Source organism: Condylura cristata, unplaced genomic scaffold (assembly GCF_000260355.1).
Source record: "Condylura cristata isolate star-nosed mole 26May11 unplaced genomic scaffold, ConCri1.0 scaffold00010, whole genome shotgun sequence".
In the NCBI taxonomy this organism is placed as follows: Eukaryota; Metazoa; Chordata; class Mammalia; order Eulipotyphla; family Talpidae; genus Condylura; species Condylura cristata.
The window spans coordinates 41,505,191-41,524,241 of record NW_004567111.1 but is presented as its reverse complement, the minus strand read 5'-3'; the positions used below and the strand labels follow the sequence as shown (position 1 = coordinate 41,524,241).

The following is a 19,051-nucleotide window of genomic DNA, read 5'->3' as shown; positions in this document are numbered from 1 at the left end:
ACCATGTGTCCCCCGCTCCAATTAATTGTGCTTTAATTATAAATTGATATACAGAGTCATTCCTAAGCAATAGCTCAGGCTCAAATAGGCAGTGGGAGTTGGGGTGCTCAGATCACCACAGCATACCCCCACCCCTCTATGGAGGTCTCTTTAAAGTTGACTGCTTGCTATAAATGTATGGGAGTTATTAATAGGCCAGCTTCATCCCAAACAAGTCCAGGAATCATGCAGACAAAAGGGAGTTATTAAGGAAAGAAAAAAGATATGATAAAGTTGGATTTTTAAATTTTGTTGCAAGATTTCTTTTTTTAAGATTTATTTATTTATGCATACAGAACTGGGGTGCAGCCCAGAGAGGCAGGGGCAGAGAGGCTTCACCAGAAACAGAGTGGGGAGCAGAACAGGCAGACTGACGAAGTACACTGCCGAGGGGGGCAGTGGGTGGGTCAGGAGAGGTCTGCCGCGCCATGTGGATCATCTCCGGGGCTTTAGTTTCTTAGTGTTGAACTTTAAACCGCTGCGCCACCAGGGAGGGCCACAAGATTTTTTTTTTTTTAATGATAAAATTCATCAGCCAGTAGAGGACTAGGAGTTTCTATAATTTAAGTATAAATAATTTGTATAACTAAAAAAACAGAATGTGTGTCCAAACTGTAATTAGGAACTATGCCTCGCTCTCCTGAAAGCTAGTATTTCATTCTTTTGGTCTACTTTTGTCCCAGTTTGATTCAGAGGATTCCAGAGCTTTCAACTTGTGATTCAGGTAGATTTATCCTGGGGAGCATAGTGATAAAGGTTTGAGGGAGATTCCTGGGGATCAAAATTCCTCGTGTGGTGGATCGAACTCTGGTGTGGAAGAAAGTTAGGAATATCTGGATTCTAATCCCAGGTGAGCTACTTTCTCTGTGAATCTGAGAAAGGCATTTGGTGTTCCAGAGTCTCTGTTTCCTTATTGGTACAAAGATTTGTTAAATGAGTATCATAATACCTGCTTCAGTGGGTGGCTGGAATTAGTCAGGGTTACAGGTACCCAGCTCCTGTCCAGTCTTTGCACATGAGTAACCCCACCACCCACTAATGTCTGGCTTCCCTGCAGCAGGTTGGGAGTAAGTACAGCTGAGATTTCTCAAGAAAAATCAAACTAGTAGGCTGAGAGGAGAGCCTAAAGAACAAATGCCTTTCAGACTCAAGGTGTGGAGTAGAACTTTTAGAATGGAGGTTGTTCTTAAGCTAGCTAGGAATCATTTGTTAAATGAGAATTTAAAATTGGTTAACTACAGGTTACGCAGATGGACAGTTTCTAAAAAATGTGGAGGTTGAGCCATCTCACCCAGCTCATTAGAGTTTGTCATTTCACAGAAGGAACGCTTCAGAGAAACAGGTGCTGGTCATCAGGGGCTAAAGCTCCCCTGGCTGGACTCTGCCTTCTGATTCTGCAACAGTTTATCCTCATACAGCCATTATTTTAGTGAAGAAAGTGCCAGTCTGGCATGTTGGGTGGAGGGGAGGGAAGGAAAGGCGAGAGGAATGAAAAATAGCCTCAAAAATAGAACTGTTTAAAGTCTCTACTGTACATTGATTTCCTGTGTGGGATTTATGAAGCTGAATGAATGGGAACTGAATTCAGAAGCTGCCTGGTGACAAGTGAGCTCTAACATGGACTGTACCGAGCGGCGTGCGCACACTGGGCTCCCCTGTGCATTTGTTTTGTGCAAAGACAGTAGGTAGATTTTGGAAGAAGATGAACATGTCATACCATAAGGGGGGAAAAAAGGCATTGAGTTCCCAAATGGAGTAAGGGAATTGTAAAGTGAAGATGTGAGAAGCCCTTTCCTGTACATGAAGAAACGGAAGTTTCACAATGTCTGGTTCGGTGGTGGTATACACGGATGCTGTGTTCTCTCTGGTGTGAGGATCAAGTGTGCAGATTCTGGGAAAAGCCAGAACTGGCTGCAAATTCTGCCTCTGTTACTTACTAGCTATTTGACCTTGGCTAATTTACTTAACCTCTAATGCTCGATTTGTGTATTTATTAAATGATGGGGCGTGGTAGTACTTACTTTTTAAGTGTATGTGAATCATTTAGCATAGCACCCAGCACAAAGGAGAGAGCAGAGTATAAACCAGTGTGGTGTATACTGTAATTATTATAATCTATGCTATGGCTGGTTAGCTTGCTTTACGGGGACCAATAGTCAACATTGTTGGGATTGTGGATCTGACTCCGCACTGGCTTTACCTTTTATTGTGGCCCTGGGTGGCCTTCATCTGTCTTGGGTCACCGAGGAGCCAAATATTTCTGAGTGTGAAGGGACCAGGGCAAATTCATCATCACTCTAGGAAAATCAACCCAAAGCGTGTAGGTCAGTAATGTCATCTCCATCTATGAAGAGTAGTAGTTTCTCATTGTCTGAGAAGATTCCGGGTAACGTAGACCAGATGGGAGAGCCCCACAGATGGCTCGACTTGGAGTTACACAGACTGATAGTGTCACAGACAGGGTCTCAGCTCCATGTGTTGGAAACATAATTGGCTGCTTTCTGTTAATTTATTTATATTAATTCCTGGTCCAAAAGTAATTTGTTTCAACTGCAGGGCAATTGACGGAGATGACATGGAGTACACTCTTACCCCGGAAACGTTTTTTTCCTCCCAATGGTTATAAATACCTCTATGCTATTGTACTTGGCCTGCGCTATGCAAATCGAGGTAGGAGTCCTAAGGCTCTTAGGAAAAAGCCAAGAGGCCCTTGCTCCACGGAGAGGCGCTGGAGCTGATAACGCGGCCTTGTTCAGAATAGTGCCTGGGAGCTTTCTTATCTCCCTTTGGCAGGAGGTGCTGTGGGTTTCCTGTGCGAAATCAGGAGCAAACGCTGCTTTCCTCTTGTTGTTCGGCTTCCTCCCCCCTCAAGACGGTTCCCAGCACAGTGATTATCTTTGCATCTTCAAACATGGCACAATCTACTTCCTTAAGAGCTTGATGTATTCTTAAGGCTTAGGCAAATTCCCCTCCCCACTAAATCTCTTTTCAAGTGCTGTTATATAGTCAGGATCTAAATGACATTCTATTTTTATGGTTCCAGTCACAAAGAGGGAAAAATACCAGTCCCTAAATTAGAAAATAGGCACAAAATTGTCCTTTTGCAGAATGAGGAGCTTGCAGAAATCTACCCTATAGTTTCCCTATGAGCGCCTGTACCCCTCACAAGGCGGATGGGGGGAGGGAGATAGAGGTTCACAGCCCCAAATGAACTCTGAGGGCAGACTTGCATTTCCTGAAGACCACGAGTATGAAATTGAAATTTTTATCTAAGACCTTCCTTATCTTTTTCACTTCTTTGGGGGAGGGGACCAAGGAATGAAATGAAAGTTCTCCAGAAATTAAAGACCTTCAGCTGCTTGATATCACAGGGCTAAGTTCGTGTGCACATTATAGGTGTTCACATGTGTATACTGATCTCAACATGTAAAAGCCCCTATAGACAGTGAATGTGGATGTACATAAGTATACAGACATGTTATATACACTCATATATGTACTGTGTGTGTGACAGATATAAAGTTCAAATAGTAGTTCAAGGTATGATGCTACAGTTTAGAAATGGAGTATACTAATAATGAAAAATAGGACAAAGTAACTTGTAGATAATGATTTAAAATGTTTCAGGTAGAAGAGAAAGTACATACTCTTTTCTTTGATTTTAGTCACATGAACTAATCAATGAGTTATAATATTCACCTGTTTTATCTGATGGTTATAAGGAATAGCTAATAGAAATCTCAAAACATTCCTTAAGGAATGACCAGTTTTTTATGAATTCTTTTTTATTTTAAATCTTATAATCTAACTTTAAAACAGGCATTTTAAAATCATTTGGAGAAATTCAATGCACAGGCTGAAGGCAAAGAGCTTGATGGATTTACTGCTAATTCCAATGGATATGATAAAGGTGTTGCTACATTAGCAAATGTGTTTTATTGGAAATGTTATTTGAGATGTTACTGAAATATGAGAACTAAAATAACACCATATCTAGGATTTTCTAGGATTTACTTAAAATGCTTCACATAAACACACATAAAAAATTAGTGATGAAACAAATCACTAAAGTCTTGATCATTATTAAATCTGAGTGACCGGTATAAGGGAGGTTTACCATCATCTCAACTCATGAAAATAATAAAGCAAATGAAAGCTCTTATTAGAGACATACCAGGCTACCCCAGGCCTGTCTATGTGTTTGCAGGCCTAGGGAGGGTGCCACTTCCATGGGAGGCCCCTGCTTATCAGTGAGGTCATTGAGGACAGCGAGCAATAGAGGCAGGCCCCCCCTGCGCTGCAGGCCTGTGGAGCAGCCATGGAAGCTAGAAGGAGGTGCTGAGTGTCTGGGGAGGAACCTGCAGGGCAGCACACCCTTCCAGTCTCACCCAGCAGACTTCATGGTTGAACGCACTAGAGTTCTCTCTCAGTTCAAGCAACAGAGCAAAATAATCATAGAACATTTTTTCTGAGCACCACAGTCTTTCCTATCTTACGTGTTCTCTCACTTTATTTTCTCCTCATGTCACAAGAAGTCATTGCTGCCTTTGGCTACTTAAGATCAACCACTTATTCCCTCTGGAAATTGAGTTTTAAAATCCTTCTCGATTTAAATATCTCCAGAATCTGCCCCAAACACACACAAATTAAAACCCAGCAAGCTTTCTGCTCAGCACAAATTACCAGATGTTAAGAATACAGACTGATGTGACAGAACGTCCCCAGTGCAAGTAACCTTGAAAGTCCCCACTTGCCTGCTCACACTTTAGGCTGGGAGGTTGAAAGGAAAACTACGAGTAGAAAGGAGATGTAGGAAAATAAACAACATCAGCACTTAATCAGGAAGCAGGAGAGATGGCTTAGTGCCACTGGTACTCAAGCCAGGTTACCTGCCCAGAGAAATGCAAGCCTCGGGACCAACGGATATTTGTTTGAAATACATGAAGCATCTCTTTTCGGGATAGCCTGAGTAAGTCCATACTTAATTCTCCAAAGGCTATTTTAATGATATTCATTTGTAATAAATAATAGAAAGCAAATCGCCTGCAATGGTCCTTCACTGAACGCCTGGGTTACGTGTGCCTGGCACAGTGCTGGACTTTGGACACTTTATGATGTATTTATTTGTGCAGCACGTGAAAATACAAACTGCAGTACGAGGGTGCAAATAGGGTGGACTTGTATTTTCATTGAATGGTTCTGTTGGTGGAAGCCGTGAGAGTTCCCAGTGATCAAAGAAGCTATTCAGAGAAGATCAGACTTAAGGGTGGTGAGGGCGTATCTAGTGATTTCTCCATATGAAAACAGAAGATGACAGGATAGCACTTCCGGGGGTGCTGTGTGAATAATTCTTTCCTTTTCTGCGGTAGCTTTCATCTACAAAACCTCTCCAAGCAAATGTTTGTACAACCCTGTCAGAATAGCCAGGCAGATACATTCCTGATTTTTCTTGTCAGAAGAGAGAAGAGAGAACTTGTTGCCCAGCTAAGAGAAGGCAGGGTGGGACAGGGCTTACTTCCTCTGACTCCTGGTCCAGTACTCTTTGAACTACCCAGACCAACCTGGACAGAACAGCCAGTCAAACCGCTGGAACAAAGGGTTTCTGCAGGTATAAGGTTGAAGCAGCAGGTAGAGATGGACTGTGTGTGGTTTCGACCGACAGGCAAAGCATCCCAGGCTTACTTAGCACAGTTGTTGAAATTCTAAGGAACAAAGAGGATGCCACTAGAAACCAGAACATTCAGGAGGTTGGCCTGGCTGAGGTTTTGTGAGTGGGAAGCATTGTCCGGCGCAATGCCACGGAAGGCCCACTGCACTGCCCAGGTCAGAATGGATGTAAGTATTGTTTCTGCCATTTGGCTTTATTACTCATAGGACTCATGAAACATAATAAATGATCAATAAATGTCCACACAGTGATTTTGGTAGTTAACTATAAGAAAACAGAAACTTACTAGTAATGACTTATTTGAGAGGACATGCCTATTTCTACATGTGGAAATCTCGCCCTGAGATTGCTCTACCAACTAGCTTAAAGTCAAAGACAGATTTTTTTTTTGAACTTTCAGAAGCAAAAATGAACCGAAAGATAAATTATTTTAACCTCCTGTTTTATAATTAAACACTCGAGAGCTGAAAAGTTACAGAGCTTCCTATGCATGAGACTTCCAAACATGAAATGAAATAGCCCAAATGCAGTAACTTCTCCGTGGTATGTTACCATATGCACTTAGTTAGCCCTAGGGATAAAAATGAGCTGTAAAGTGGAATATTCTGATTAAAAGCCAGCCTTTTATAAATGTGAAATGCTATTATTTCCTCGAGGTTTCCATTCATTAACTTTTTTTTCTTGGATGTTTCTCCCATGAGGAGCTAATTAAAAATCTAAATGTTAAAATTTCTCATTTATGCATTTTTGTACATTTAATATTATGTATTTAGAACTGGTACTATGTACATTAGTGTAGGGTTTGTTTTTGTTTTTGTTTGTTTGTTTTTTGAGATCAGACAAGTGTATTTGCTATCTTTCATGTTTTGAGGGTGGATTTGGGGGGAAGTATCTAAGGAAAAGATGATTGACATAAAATGTTATCTGAGTTTTCAAAGCTCTTCAGTCATTTTTTTTTTTAAAGATTTTATTTATTTATGCATATAGAACTGGAGTACAGGCCAGAGGTGCAGGGGTGGTGAGAGAATTCACCAGAGACAGTGGGGAGCAGAACAGGCAGATCGACGAAGTACACTGCCGAGGGGAGCAGTGAGTGGGTCAGGAGAGGTCTGCCAAGCCATATGATGACCTCCGGGGCAGGGGATCGAACTCACACTGAAGCAGCTGCCACTAGCTTGCAGTGCTGCGCTTTAGCCCGCTGTGCCACCAGGGAGGGCCATTCATTCATTTATTTTTTTTTCACCTGTCATCTTAGGTGGGACCAGGCTGCCAAGCAACATTGTGATGACTTACTTATTTTTTTTAATAGGTTTGACATTTGTTCCAGTAGTGAAGAGTCCTTCATGCTGGCTCCTAACAGCAACATTGGAAACAGAATTGAGAGCATCACTCAGCGCATGGCCATAATAAAAGGAAAAAATAAGGTATTGTGCATTAAAATAAGCTGTAGGATACTTATGCTAAACATAGACTCTCAGGTCCCAGTTCAGGCTTTATTAGGACCTGAAGTGACTTTGATACTCAAACCAAATTTCTGAGAGAAGACTGTGTCTGAGATGTTTTCATAGGGAGGGATCTGAAATGATGTAAACCACCACATTTTCCACCTGACCCCCAGCTGCAAAGTAATGAGTACTGAGTCCTAATGAAAGAGCTGGAGTTGCTCTTAGAACATCAAGCAAGTCCACATCAGTGATTTTCATATTGCACATTAGAATCTCCCATTAATTATTATTACATTTGACTCTCTGGGGAAAAGCCTGGGGTTCACATTACCCAGGAGATCCTACCATAAACCAGGATTAAGAATCGCTGACATGCATATAAAATGAGATCTCAATATGCAAAATCTAGTACAAGACTTAATGCTAAATTGAGTGTTTCCATTCCATATCTCATCTTTTTTCTATCTTTATAAGGATGACCAAGCCTGACTAAGGTGCAGTTCACACACACACACACACACACACACACACACACACACACACAGATCTTGGTCTAGCTAGTAACTTTTCTTTCACTCTTGCACCACTTCAACTCCACAGAGGCCCTGAATCAGCCATATTTCAGTAGATACACATCTGGTGGCTATTTTTTTCTGTTGAATTAGTTTAAAAAAAAATACAACAACACACTTAAAATTGTGCTACTATCAGACACAGAGTTAGTGATGCTTAAAAAAAAAAAAAAGAAAGAAACTTTTGCTGACGTGTCCTTTTTATATATGCATAACCTGATTTGGAGTATTCTGTTAAAGTGGATGCACCATCAGCTTGAGGGTGGTTCAGTTTATGTTATGGATTTATTCAGCTGCATTCTTTGCACTTGAAGGTAACAGAGTAGATGCAACATTCTCCTGCAAATAGCATCTGTTATTCTTTGCTATGTAAAACCTTTAGACATATGCTAATATCAGCATTATTCTTGGCAGACTAGAGTGATTATTTCCATTTTAATGATAAGAAAAAAACAGGGTGATAAAATGATTAACTCAAAGCTGCACAGCTTAGTAGTTACAAAGCAGAAACTGAAAGGAAAGCCTTCCTTTTTAAAACCCAGTGCTCTGCCAACTAAACCAGTGCAGAACTTGCTGGAAATGGTGCTGGCTGGCACAGTATATCACGTTTAGGATTTAGGCAAAGGCTGTAGAACTCCAGGAGAGCTGTAAGGGCTTTACAGTGCTTTTTCTCTAATACAAATGAACAGTAGTTTAAAACATCCCAAGATGGGTAGCTATTGATGAGAGAACAATCTAATGAAATACTTAGAGAAGAGGAAATTCTATAAACCTGAAAACTTAATTTTGTCAAAAAGGAAATTGCCTCAGCAGAAAGCAAATTAGTTATCAAAAAGTAATAGAAAAATTTCAAATTGCCATCGAGTATATCAGTTCACACTACCTTTTCTTGGATGTGCTATTAACTGCAGGTTAATCAAACAGGAATTTATGGTCTTAATTTCAGTAGTCGCTCTAGTCCTACTTCTGGGCTTTTATAAATAAAACACAGTAGACAAGTAAATGGATGAGGAATCGAGGCAAAGCCTCTAACTAGCATGCACAGTGAAGCAGCAACCTTCCTTACCCCACAAGCAGACCTGAAAAGACGGTGGCATGGATTCTAGAATCTGTCTGAGACAATTTCCTTGGTTTTTGCCACATGGACCTGGAACAGAGCTCTTGCCTTGTAATTCTGTAGTTATGCAGAAGATCTAGGGGATGTATTGGTCTTGGGGCCAAACTCCGCCACATGCAAATCCGTTCGTCTGTCTGAACCTCTGTTCTCACCTCTAAACACTGGCGCTAATAGCATTTGCCCTTCTTAGTTTACCTATGGCTATAAAAATGATTATTACAGATGCCCTAATGTAATTGCCCACATTGATTGTGATCATCCACAATGAAGGCTGCTTGGCATTCGTTGTTTGTTTTGAAAAACTTTTTTTTTTTTTTGGTTTACATGAAGGCAATTTAACAGAAAAATAATTTGAGGAGTCCTGTTGATGGCGAACCCCCTTCCTACGGGTGCTGTCGGGGGGTGGGGGGGGAGTCACATCCTTAATCCGCCCAATTTTCATTCCTGAGAGCAGGCTCTGAGGGATGACCGTGCCCGAGGTCCAGGAGTCTTAGTCCAATTTTTTCCTGTGACCTGCAGTTTGATGTGGAGGGAGTGATGCCCAGCCCTTGCATCTCTGGGCCATATCCTGGACTGCCAACATGGCAGCATATGGCGAGGCTTCATCTCGGTCAGCCTTTACCTTCATCACACCGGTCACATGGCAGATGGTTTCCTTGCCAGAAAGATCAGTGACCTGGATGAAAGTGTCATTGAAGGATGTGAAGATGTGGCAGACACCAAATACATTTTCTCCTTCAGCCACCTGAGGTCCGAGGCTGATGATCTGTTCTTCCTTCTTTTCCTTCCCCTTGTGAGGTGCCATTTCTGCTCATCTTCTCCAGACTCCACCACCGGAAAGACTGTTTTGAATAACTTTAACACTCATTAACAAAACTGAACTATATAGCTGTAGCTATGGATAGATACAACATAGGATAGATGATTTGTTAGTAGACAGAGTACATGTCTTCTTGGCAACTGTAACACAATCTACTTCTGGTAAATTATTCATTGTATGTCCTGAATTTAAAAGAACTTACTGCTTTTGTGTCTATTAACATACCTTTTAGTGTGTATGACAGAAATTTCTTTTTATGTGATAAACAAGTTTTGCTACTTTAGGATTATCTCCACTTGCCTTCCCTTTGCAATTGGGACTACTCTTATTTTATGTAGATTCTTAGAAAGCAAATTCAAGCCCCAACCTAGACGGTGACATCCTTGAATCTGCAATGATGCAGCTGGCCCTTTTCCCACCCCTCATATCAGGGGGCGCCAGGTTTCTGGAGTACCTGCTTCATTTCAGAGACTTGCTTTTTGCTGTGCATTCATTTTGTTGTTTAGCTTAAGGTAAGGTGTAGAGACAATAAAATTCAGTTTCCGTATTGCCAAGTTTTGGTCGAGATTTGTAAAAAGTGAGTCATCCATTGGAGTCACTAATAGTAAATGTGCACTTTGCACACTGCGTAATTGGGGATGCCAGACCACTGGGTGTGTGATCTGGAGTAGGAAGTCGAAGAAACCCTGTGTTAGAAAAAACACACAGGAAATAGGTGTTACAGCACTAATTCTGTGAGGTTGGAAAATTTGACAATTTTCAGCAACATTCCCTTCGAAGTTGTTTTGAAGGTGCATTAACTGTGTGTACTGTAGGAAATAAATCCATTACAGAAGCATCAGCCCGCAATCACAGTTACAGTTGTGTTTCAGTTCCCACATACTTGCCAGCTTTTCCCCAATTCTCATGTTCTGTTTTCCCATCATTTAGCTCAAATGTGCCACCCAGGTTAATTTTAGATTGTTCTTTGACCTTTACAGTTCCTACTTAATTTCTTCTGAAACACTTAAAAGGAAACTGGATCAGAAATATCCTGAAATAAAGATCACCGTGCTGGAAATTAGGCTGAATTACACATCATCCCATTCATCTTATTCTGTGAGGTCCAAATCATAGTACAGTCATGAATTACTAATGCTTAGCTAAAGGAAAGGAAGGAAAGAGTATGAATAACTCCTAAGCTTAGCATACCTGATGATATTTTTCACCAGCATTCCCGGCTCATCTCATACAAAAGAACCCTGAAATTTGACTGGAAAACCTGTTTCTAACAATATCTAAATCTTTGAAATCCTGGCAGGAAAAGTACAGGCCACCCCTATTGTGTGGGTTCAGAGCTAAAATATGGATTTGTATATACAGCAAAGAAAAACGAATTCTAGAACAAATACAAACAGACATCTTTGAGATTTCTTTTGGTGGACCTTGTAAATACTTACAATTTCAAACACAAACCACAACTCAAATTCTTGGCACGCTCTTTTTAAAGTAGTAAGTTGGTATTTGGTACTGTAGATATTATGTTACTTTCACTCTCCCAGCCTTCAAAATCATACTAGATGTTAATGAACCCTGGAGAACTGAGTTGTCCCTTTTACTCAGAAGACCACTGCTTTTAGATTTACTATCCATTGTCTTCTGTCCAGCCAGATTACACCCACCTGCAACTCTTACCTGAGCTCCTTTTTTTGACCTAAAAAACTTACACCTCCACTGTCCAATAGCTCTTGCTTTTCATGAAAATGCATTTTAATTTAAAATAAAAAAAATATTCTCTGAAAAAAGAGAAGTACGCTAGAAAATTTATGTTTTAATAAACCAGTCAAAAGATAAGTCCCACCATATTTTTAATTTATTCCTTTAGTTATCACATTTTCATCCAACAATCATATTTTCCAAATATGTAATGCTATATCAGTTGAAAAACAGCTGGCAGCTTGTGCAAAATATTATTACAGGAGACCAGTACTCATGTAGTATGGACTTTTCGCATATGTGAGCCATCTCTGCTGACACAGGAGATTTTCCAGATAAATCTACCACCGTGTCTGTGCTATCCAGAGATCTATGCTATTAAAGAGTTTTAAAGCAAGAAGCAGTTCTGTGAGGAGATTAAGAGCATTGGCCCTGGAGTCAGATAGACTTGTACTTTAGTTCTGCCCCCGCCTGTCTGTGCACTGTGTATCGTTGAATCAATCATTTAGCTTCTATAAGCTCAGTTGCCTCTTTTTATGATATTTTTCACCAGCATTCCAGGCTCATACAAAAAAAAAAACACCTGAAATTTGACTGGAAAGCCTGTTTCTAACAATATCTAAACCTTTGAAGTCCTAGCAGGACAAGTACAGGCACCCTCCAATGTGTGGGTTCAGAACTAAAATATGTATGTGTGTAATATAACAAAGAAAAGCTAGTTGTAGAACAAATACAAACAGACCTCTTTGAGATTTCTTTTGATGGACCTTGTGAACAGGTAACACACCCCTCTCAATGGGACTATCAGGAGGATTAAGTGGTATTATGCCTCATGCACTGTTGTACAGCAAGGAATATATAAAGGCCTGCAGATGAAATATAAATGTGTATATATATACATATATATATATACACATATATATGAGATAATATAGATAAAAGATTATATATATAATCTATGTTGTTTTCTAGTTGAATATTAATAGCGATTTTGCGCCAGAGGTTTGGGACAAACTTGACTATAGGTAAGGTGTCTCTTTTGGAAGGGGTCATTCAGGCAACATAAGAGACTCAGGTCCATGCATAGCACCATGGTTCATTTCACTTCTAGGTACCTTAATTTTATTCTCTGATGACACAGAATATATCTGAGCTGCCTGACGGTTGTGAGTCTTATGAAACAGCTACAGCCATTCCCAGATGGCCTGAACAGATCTTAAATGTGACAAATGTGTACATCTGAACTGATTTTCCCTTGGTGTGAAACCCGTTTCCTGTACTCAATTGCTTTGAGTTCAGTGAAATCCAACAAATTTAGTAAAAACCTACATAAGACTTTCAGATTCAGGCCCCTGATATCCATAACTTCAAATATTCTCCAGCCAAACAAAAATGAGTTTTTCACTTATTTAGTGAGCAACAATAAATAAGTCTGAGAAGCTAAACAAAGTTCTGCGAGACTCCTTGGCATGGACATTGGAGAGCTGACTTTATAATAAAAGCAGAGCTTGGGCTGAGGGAAGACAGAGAGGAGGGACTGTGCCATCGTGTGCTCCTTACTCTGAATCTGTGGCAGGCTGCTCCTGAGCCCTAACGCCCTATGACGGAGGCAGAGTCTCTCTGGCTGGTGCTTCTGTCCTTCCAGCTGCCACTTGCTAACTCTTCCTTTCACATTGTTAGCAAGAAGCTTCTCTTCTACTTCCATTTTCTCCTGTAATTCCAAAGTGGTAGATGCAATAACTAAAAAAGGAAAGGGCTCTCCAGAATTTTTATTCCCCATCTCTTACAAAGCTTAATGATTGAAACAGGGAAAGAGACTATTGATTTCATTGATTCCCCACTGATTCTTTGCCTTCGTGGGCGGGTAGACAATAACGCATATTTGATTTTTAAGTTGAGAAATTCTTTATTACCTTAAAGTATTTCTTCAAGGTTAAAAGTGGGGATTATGTTATAATCATCTCTGTCAACCTCTGGGAAATGCCTTGATAAACACTCAAATGTCTGCTTAGCAGAATGAATAATACCACATTGCAAAGACTTTCATTAATGATTGTAAAAATAAACAGAGGATACATGGATAGATGTAATTAAACAGATCCAGTAAATAAAAGAGGAAGTGTCATGTAATATTCACTGTACAATTGTGACATTTACAGAGCTGGCTAAAAAAAAGCTAGGAGTATACTAGCTTAGTATTCTGACCTGTGGATTAAAGACAGAAATTTATCAATGGATTGGAAGGATGTGAGGATGTAAGTGCCTACCACGTGGTTTAACAATTCAGAACAATGTTGGGATGCTTTTCCGTGACCCAAGTCTCGTGGAGTCTTAAAAAAAATCTCATTTTTTAACTCCTCCGTCACGTTGCTCCTGATACGTGACTAGCCTGTGAGTCACTCCACAATTATACTTCAGTCAGGACATGCTATTGGTCTGGAAGCATCTGCACCCTCTAGAGTGTTACTGCTTTTTTCTTTTGCAAGTTAGAGTTAAGTGTAAGAACACTCACATTTAAATCTCCTAATTTTTATCAAATATTACTAATTTTTATCTTTAATAAAAATTCAATGTCAGTCTGACAGCTATATACCTTTAATGTTTCAGCACTTAGTTTCATTCCATTTTGAAGCTCTCAAGCTTGCGTAAATTTTACTGTTCTTATTTCTCTGGGGGCTAATTTGCAATATAAGCACTGTTATTTCTAGTAGCAGCACTGAAATCTATTGCATTCATGACTTAGATCTTCACTTTTAGATCAGGAATGACAGATACATGCGATGGACTTAATGAGCTTTTCTCAGCACTGTGCCGGCCCGCAATGCTGCATTCTTAGAGAATGTCAAAGCAAAGGTCCTGCCAAACTTTCTCTTCTGTCTTTGCTCACCTTAACATGCCCCTGACCACACTTAACAGGCTGCCAGTATTGAGTGACCTCTGCGATGTCAGGTTGTCTGCACATCGGGGCAGGTCACCTCACCTGTTCCTCCCGTTGACGTGGAGCTGACCACCACCCAGAGAGGGACGTGCAGTCCCACATCTCGGTTTGAGGTCTGTGATTGTTACGCCAGCAGCACTAGATAAATAAGCCTGAAACCCTCGAATGAGTCGGATGTCATAGTCCCCAGTCTCCTGAGGACCTGCTTTCCTGTTATTTTTCCATTCTTGCTGGGGCTCAGCAGACGGAGAGCCTTCTGGTTAACAGGGGCTCCTGTACTGTTTGCTGAGTAAATGAGAGAGCTGAATCACTGTACCCTCCCCCAAGACCTGAGGGATGTTCAGTTAGTTTTCTGTCCTATGGTCAGCTAAAGTTTACTTTTTGTTTTGCAGACGGCAAGCACCTTGGTTGTGGCAGATTCTAGAACTTCTGGCATCTACAGTTGCATGGCCTCCAATAAAGTAGGAACTGTGGAGAGAAACATAAGATTTTATATCACAGGTAAGCCTCACATTTTATACTCGCAAAGACAGGCTAGTGACCTTAGTTTGTCTCTCTTCAAATCGTGTTTGCTTGTAGTTCACTTATAGCTTGTGTGACTATTATTTAAAAAATATTCCATAGAATTGTTAAACTTTGAGTACCTTCATCCTTGCCCTCAAGAAAGGCATTCTACAGAATCATTGGATTTCCTAAAGAGTTATTTCCCTGAATTCTCTTCTAGAGAATTGTATGTGTTGTCTTCTTTTCCAGGGTGAGTTGTACATCTGGGATCATGCAGGTTCATTTTTGAACTCCCTTCAGTAACTAGCACAGAGTCTGGATAGTTGAACCAAAGTTGTTCAGTAATCAAAGAAACCAATTATAATGTCCATGATAACATTTATTTAGCCAAGAAACTAATTGTTTCCCAACTTAAATAATTTCTCCTTTTTGGGAAATGAGGCTCTCCTTTAAATCTGAAACTAAGCTTTGTTCATAGTAATTAATGTGCTGTTTTGGGGCACCATTAAGAGGTTTTAGTGTTAAATATGATCTTATGTGAATCCTTAAACTTCCAAGGTACACAAATGGCACTCCCTATGTCCTCCATTAGTACAGGAAGGAAGTAAGTAGCTCAAAGTATGAAAACAATTGCCTGGCTCCACACTCCCCCAATTTTCTGAGGAAACCTAGGCAGCTTGCCAACTTTCTGGAAACTTTGCACTTCATGTTGCAGGCTGCAGTGTTGCTGGTGATCTCTAGAAAGAAATGAGTAGGTTCAATTTCATGAGGTATGTGGGTTGCCAAGTCACAGGGAGACTTCTGCCATCAGCACCCTTCAGAGAAGCTGCTTTGTGGGGGGTAATTTTCAGTAGTTCTCACAGAATGTCAGAGCTAGAAGAAACTTTCGTGACCATGCAGTATTATAGCGCCTGCATTTTCCACATGAGGAAATGGCATTTGGAGAGGTGAAGGGGCATACGACAGACCCACTCTGGACCAAGTCTGTGCTGTTCTTTCTCATTCAAGAAGTGAAAGGGAAGTCATCTTTTCCTCATTCTGAAGAGGAAAATTTCTTGATTTAGAGTAGGTAGTGAATTCACACCAATTGGTTTTCCAGCCAACCTCAGGTGATTTGGGAGTCATTTAATATGAAATTTTGGATTACCCTTTCTAACTTGGCTTAAAACATGTTACCACACAAATCTGTAGCCACTAGGTGTCTGATTTCAAAGACAAAAGGTTGAACCATGCCGTAACCACCTTTTTTAAAGGTGAAATTAATTTTGTTTAATATTATATACAAATATTACCTTTTCAACATGAAATCAGTATTTTAAAATATTCAATTTTTTTAATTAGTTGAAAAAAGTTAATTGACTAAAATTAAGTTCTTCAGTCACACTACCCACATTTTAAGATTTCAACAGCCCCAGGTAACTAGTAGGTACACACCACACTGCGTAGCTCTAAACCTTTAAGAATGAAGTAGGATCTGAGGAGGGGTAAGGAACAGAAGCTGAATATTTGAATAGGTAGAAAGGAGAAAGAAGGGCCTCCCTGGTGGCACAGGGGTTAAAATCTCAGCACTCTGAAGCTATTGGCAGCCACTGCAGCAGCAGTTCAATCCCCAGCCAGACAGGTAACCCACATGGCACAGCAGACCTTTCCTGTCTCACCTGCTGCTCCCCTCAGCTGTGTATTTCAGTAGATCTACTTGTTCTATACCCGACTCTGTCTCTGGTGAATCTGCTCACACTCACACTCCCTGCATAAATAAATAAATATTAAAAAAGAGAGAGAGAAAAGGGCCCTCCCTCCCTGGGGTGCAGTGGGTTAAAGCACAGCACTAAGAAGCTAAAGTCACTTCAGCATGAGTTCAATCCCCGCCCCGGAGGTGATCCACAAGGCGCGGCAGACCTCTCCTGACCTGCCTTGCTGCTCCCCTCAGCAGTGTACTTCTTCAGTCTGCCTGTTCTGCTCCCCACTCTGTCTCTGGTGAATTCTCTCACCACCCCTGTACCCCAGACCTGTATGCATAAATAAATAAATCTTTAAAAAAAAATGATAGAGAAAAGAAAGAAGAGAAAAGAGGTCTACACTGATGTTTCAGAGTCAACACGAGTACCCATGATGGCCCACAAATCATTCATCTAACCACTCACAAGTCCTAATTCTAGTGTTATGGTTCAGTCTCTTATGAACAAATACACCTTCACAATGGCCTGTAAAATCTTTCCACTCCTGGGTCTGTCCTATACTGCAAGGGGTTATGTACCAGGTGTATGCCCAGCTCACACACACCCAACTCATGCCCAAACAGTCTTCCCTTGGAGCTGGCATGTGTGCTGACAAGCAACCTGACCCAAGGAGGATAGACCCCAAATCCCCAAAGAAGCTTTAAACAGCCTGGAAGCAGGCTTGGGACCATCTTTACAGGGAATTCTGGGATCCCAAGGACTCTAAACAAAATAAGGATGCAAGAGTGACCCAGGCTTTTGGTGAGCATGCTCCCACTTAAACCAAGCACTCTTTACATTGTGGAGAGTGAGACAGCGACCTCTCTTGCCTAGGTAGTAGTGGTAGAGGATGTTCTAAGGGTACCAAGAATAACATGCTCCATTTCTTATAGTTCAAAGTCCCCCAAGAAAGGTTCATTGATGCCCTGCATTCATGAGCGTTCCACAGCTATCCAGCCCATCCCACGGAGCTTTTCACTCTGCCTCCTGCATCTGTACATAGTGTTGTTCTTCAAAGAGTCCCAGCTGATAAAGCTAACCACCTGCTGAATCCATGCAGAAATTACCTCCCACCATGTGATATAAATGACAACATGGGGGTGGTGAAACCTTTTTTATATGCCAAGACTTGTCCATTGAAAGGAGGCATGAGCTTTGATTTGCCTACCTACTTGAAGTTCATAGTTTTCCTCTAGAAATTCAAGAGCTGCAGTCTTAAAACTGAGTACAAATCCAGCCAATCAAGATGCCAATCAAATACCCAAATGCCTGGAATTTAAACTTTTTTGACTTATTTTCTAATAACCTTGAAAAACTCTAGCTTTGATTGGTGATAATAGGTTCATATACTTACATTCATTCTTTTGAAAACAAATTATTATCTCTTTCTTAAATCCTTGTCATGAGATTTATCCTCACCAGAAATGAGAACACATACTCTTTTAAGAATGTTGCTCCTGTGTGTCTCTTTTCTGAAATATTGTATCTTGGTTCTGTGTTTACAGTTGACCTATTACAGATAATGCTTTTAAAGAATGTAACATTTAAATGAATTGAGTCAAAAGATCTAGACTTAGGTCTTTATTGATCCTCATTTTGAACACTTTGCTCCTTCTTAAAATTATAATGACTTAGCGTAGTTTCCAAATGATGCAAACGGATTAGCTGTGAGGAGAAGCAGAACACCATGCTGCACTAATCATTTGGACACCGTTGTTACACAGCATCTACTTGAAAGAAGCAATAATAATCGTTCACTTTCTTTTTAAGAATTTTTTTTCTTTAGTAGAAGAAAGGTCTTATTTTTACCTGACAGATAAGATTCTTTTCATTCTTTTCATTTCTGTGCTCATCTCTTTCATGAACTTAATCCATGTGTTTGATCCCAATGAATCAAAATGTCTAACTCCAAATATACACCTTTGTGACCTAGATTGAGTGTAACTCTAGGTTGACTGAACAAGGATTGACTCTTCTTTATAATGCCTTAAAAGAGGACATGAATGTGACACATGTTAGGTGGATGATTATAAGTTGACACTGGTGATGATTGTACTGAATCTGCAACAGATCCTTAATCATGGGAAGATTTCTTGCTTTCACTTTAAGAGTCAGAAGGCAGTTCTTTCTTGGATCTGTTTTTGTATTCAGGCTAAAAAAAAACATGAATTAAGGGGCAAAATCCCTCTGGATTCATTAACCAGCTTAGGACATTTTATTTATCATCTTCTCTGCATCAAAAAGAATACCAAAGGGGTTATATTGAAAGATAGGTAACCATTTCTAAGAGGCTGTCTGATAACATAAACTAAATTAGCTTCAGTAACAATGCCCCCCATGTGAGAAACAGATCTCAAAACCTACTTGGTTCTTCTCTGTTCCTATGTGTGTGTTTTTGCTGTTTTGCTGGCACTCAGCACGACTATGGGTGTGTTAGCAATTACTGAGGGTGAAACAGGAACAGCTCGGCCTTATCTCCCTGGTTTCCCAGTGTCACTAAATGCATTTTATTTTGAGATTCCTGGTGGTGCTTGG

The 19,051-nt window shown here is 40.4% G+C and overlaps 1 protein-coding gene and 1 pseudogene across 1 annotated transcript in view; one reads left to right on the top strand and one right to left on the bottom strand.

Annotated features, from left to right (window-relative positions):
- FLT1 (fms-related tyrosine kinase 1) overlaps window positions 1-19,051 on the top strand; it is a 165,230-nt gene that overhangs the window by 68,574 nt on the left and 77,605 nt on the right. The window contains exons 11-12 of the mRNA XM_004680172.2: window positions 7,017-7,131; window positions 14,687-14,795. Coding sequence (XP_004680229.1) covers window positions 7,017-7,131; window positions 14,687-14,795 — 224 coding nt within the window. The remainder of the gene's footprint in view (window positions 1-7,016; window positions 7,132-14,686; window positions 14,796-19,051) is intronic.
- On the bottom strand, window positions 8,996-9,658 carry LOC105853459 (annotated as a pseudogene).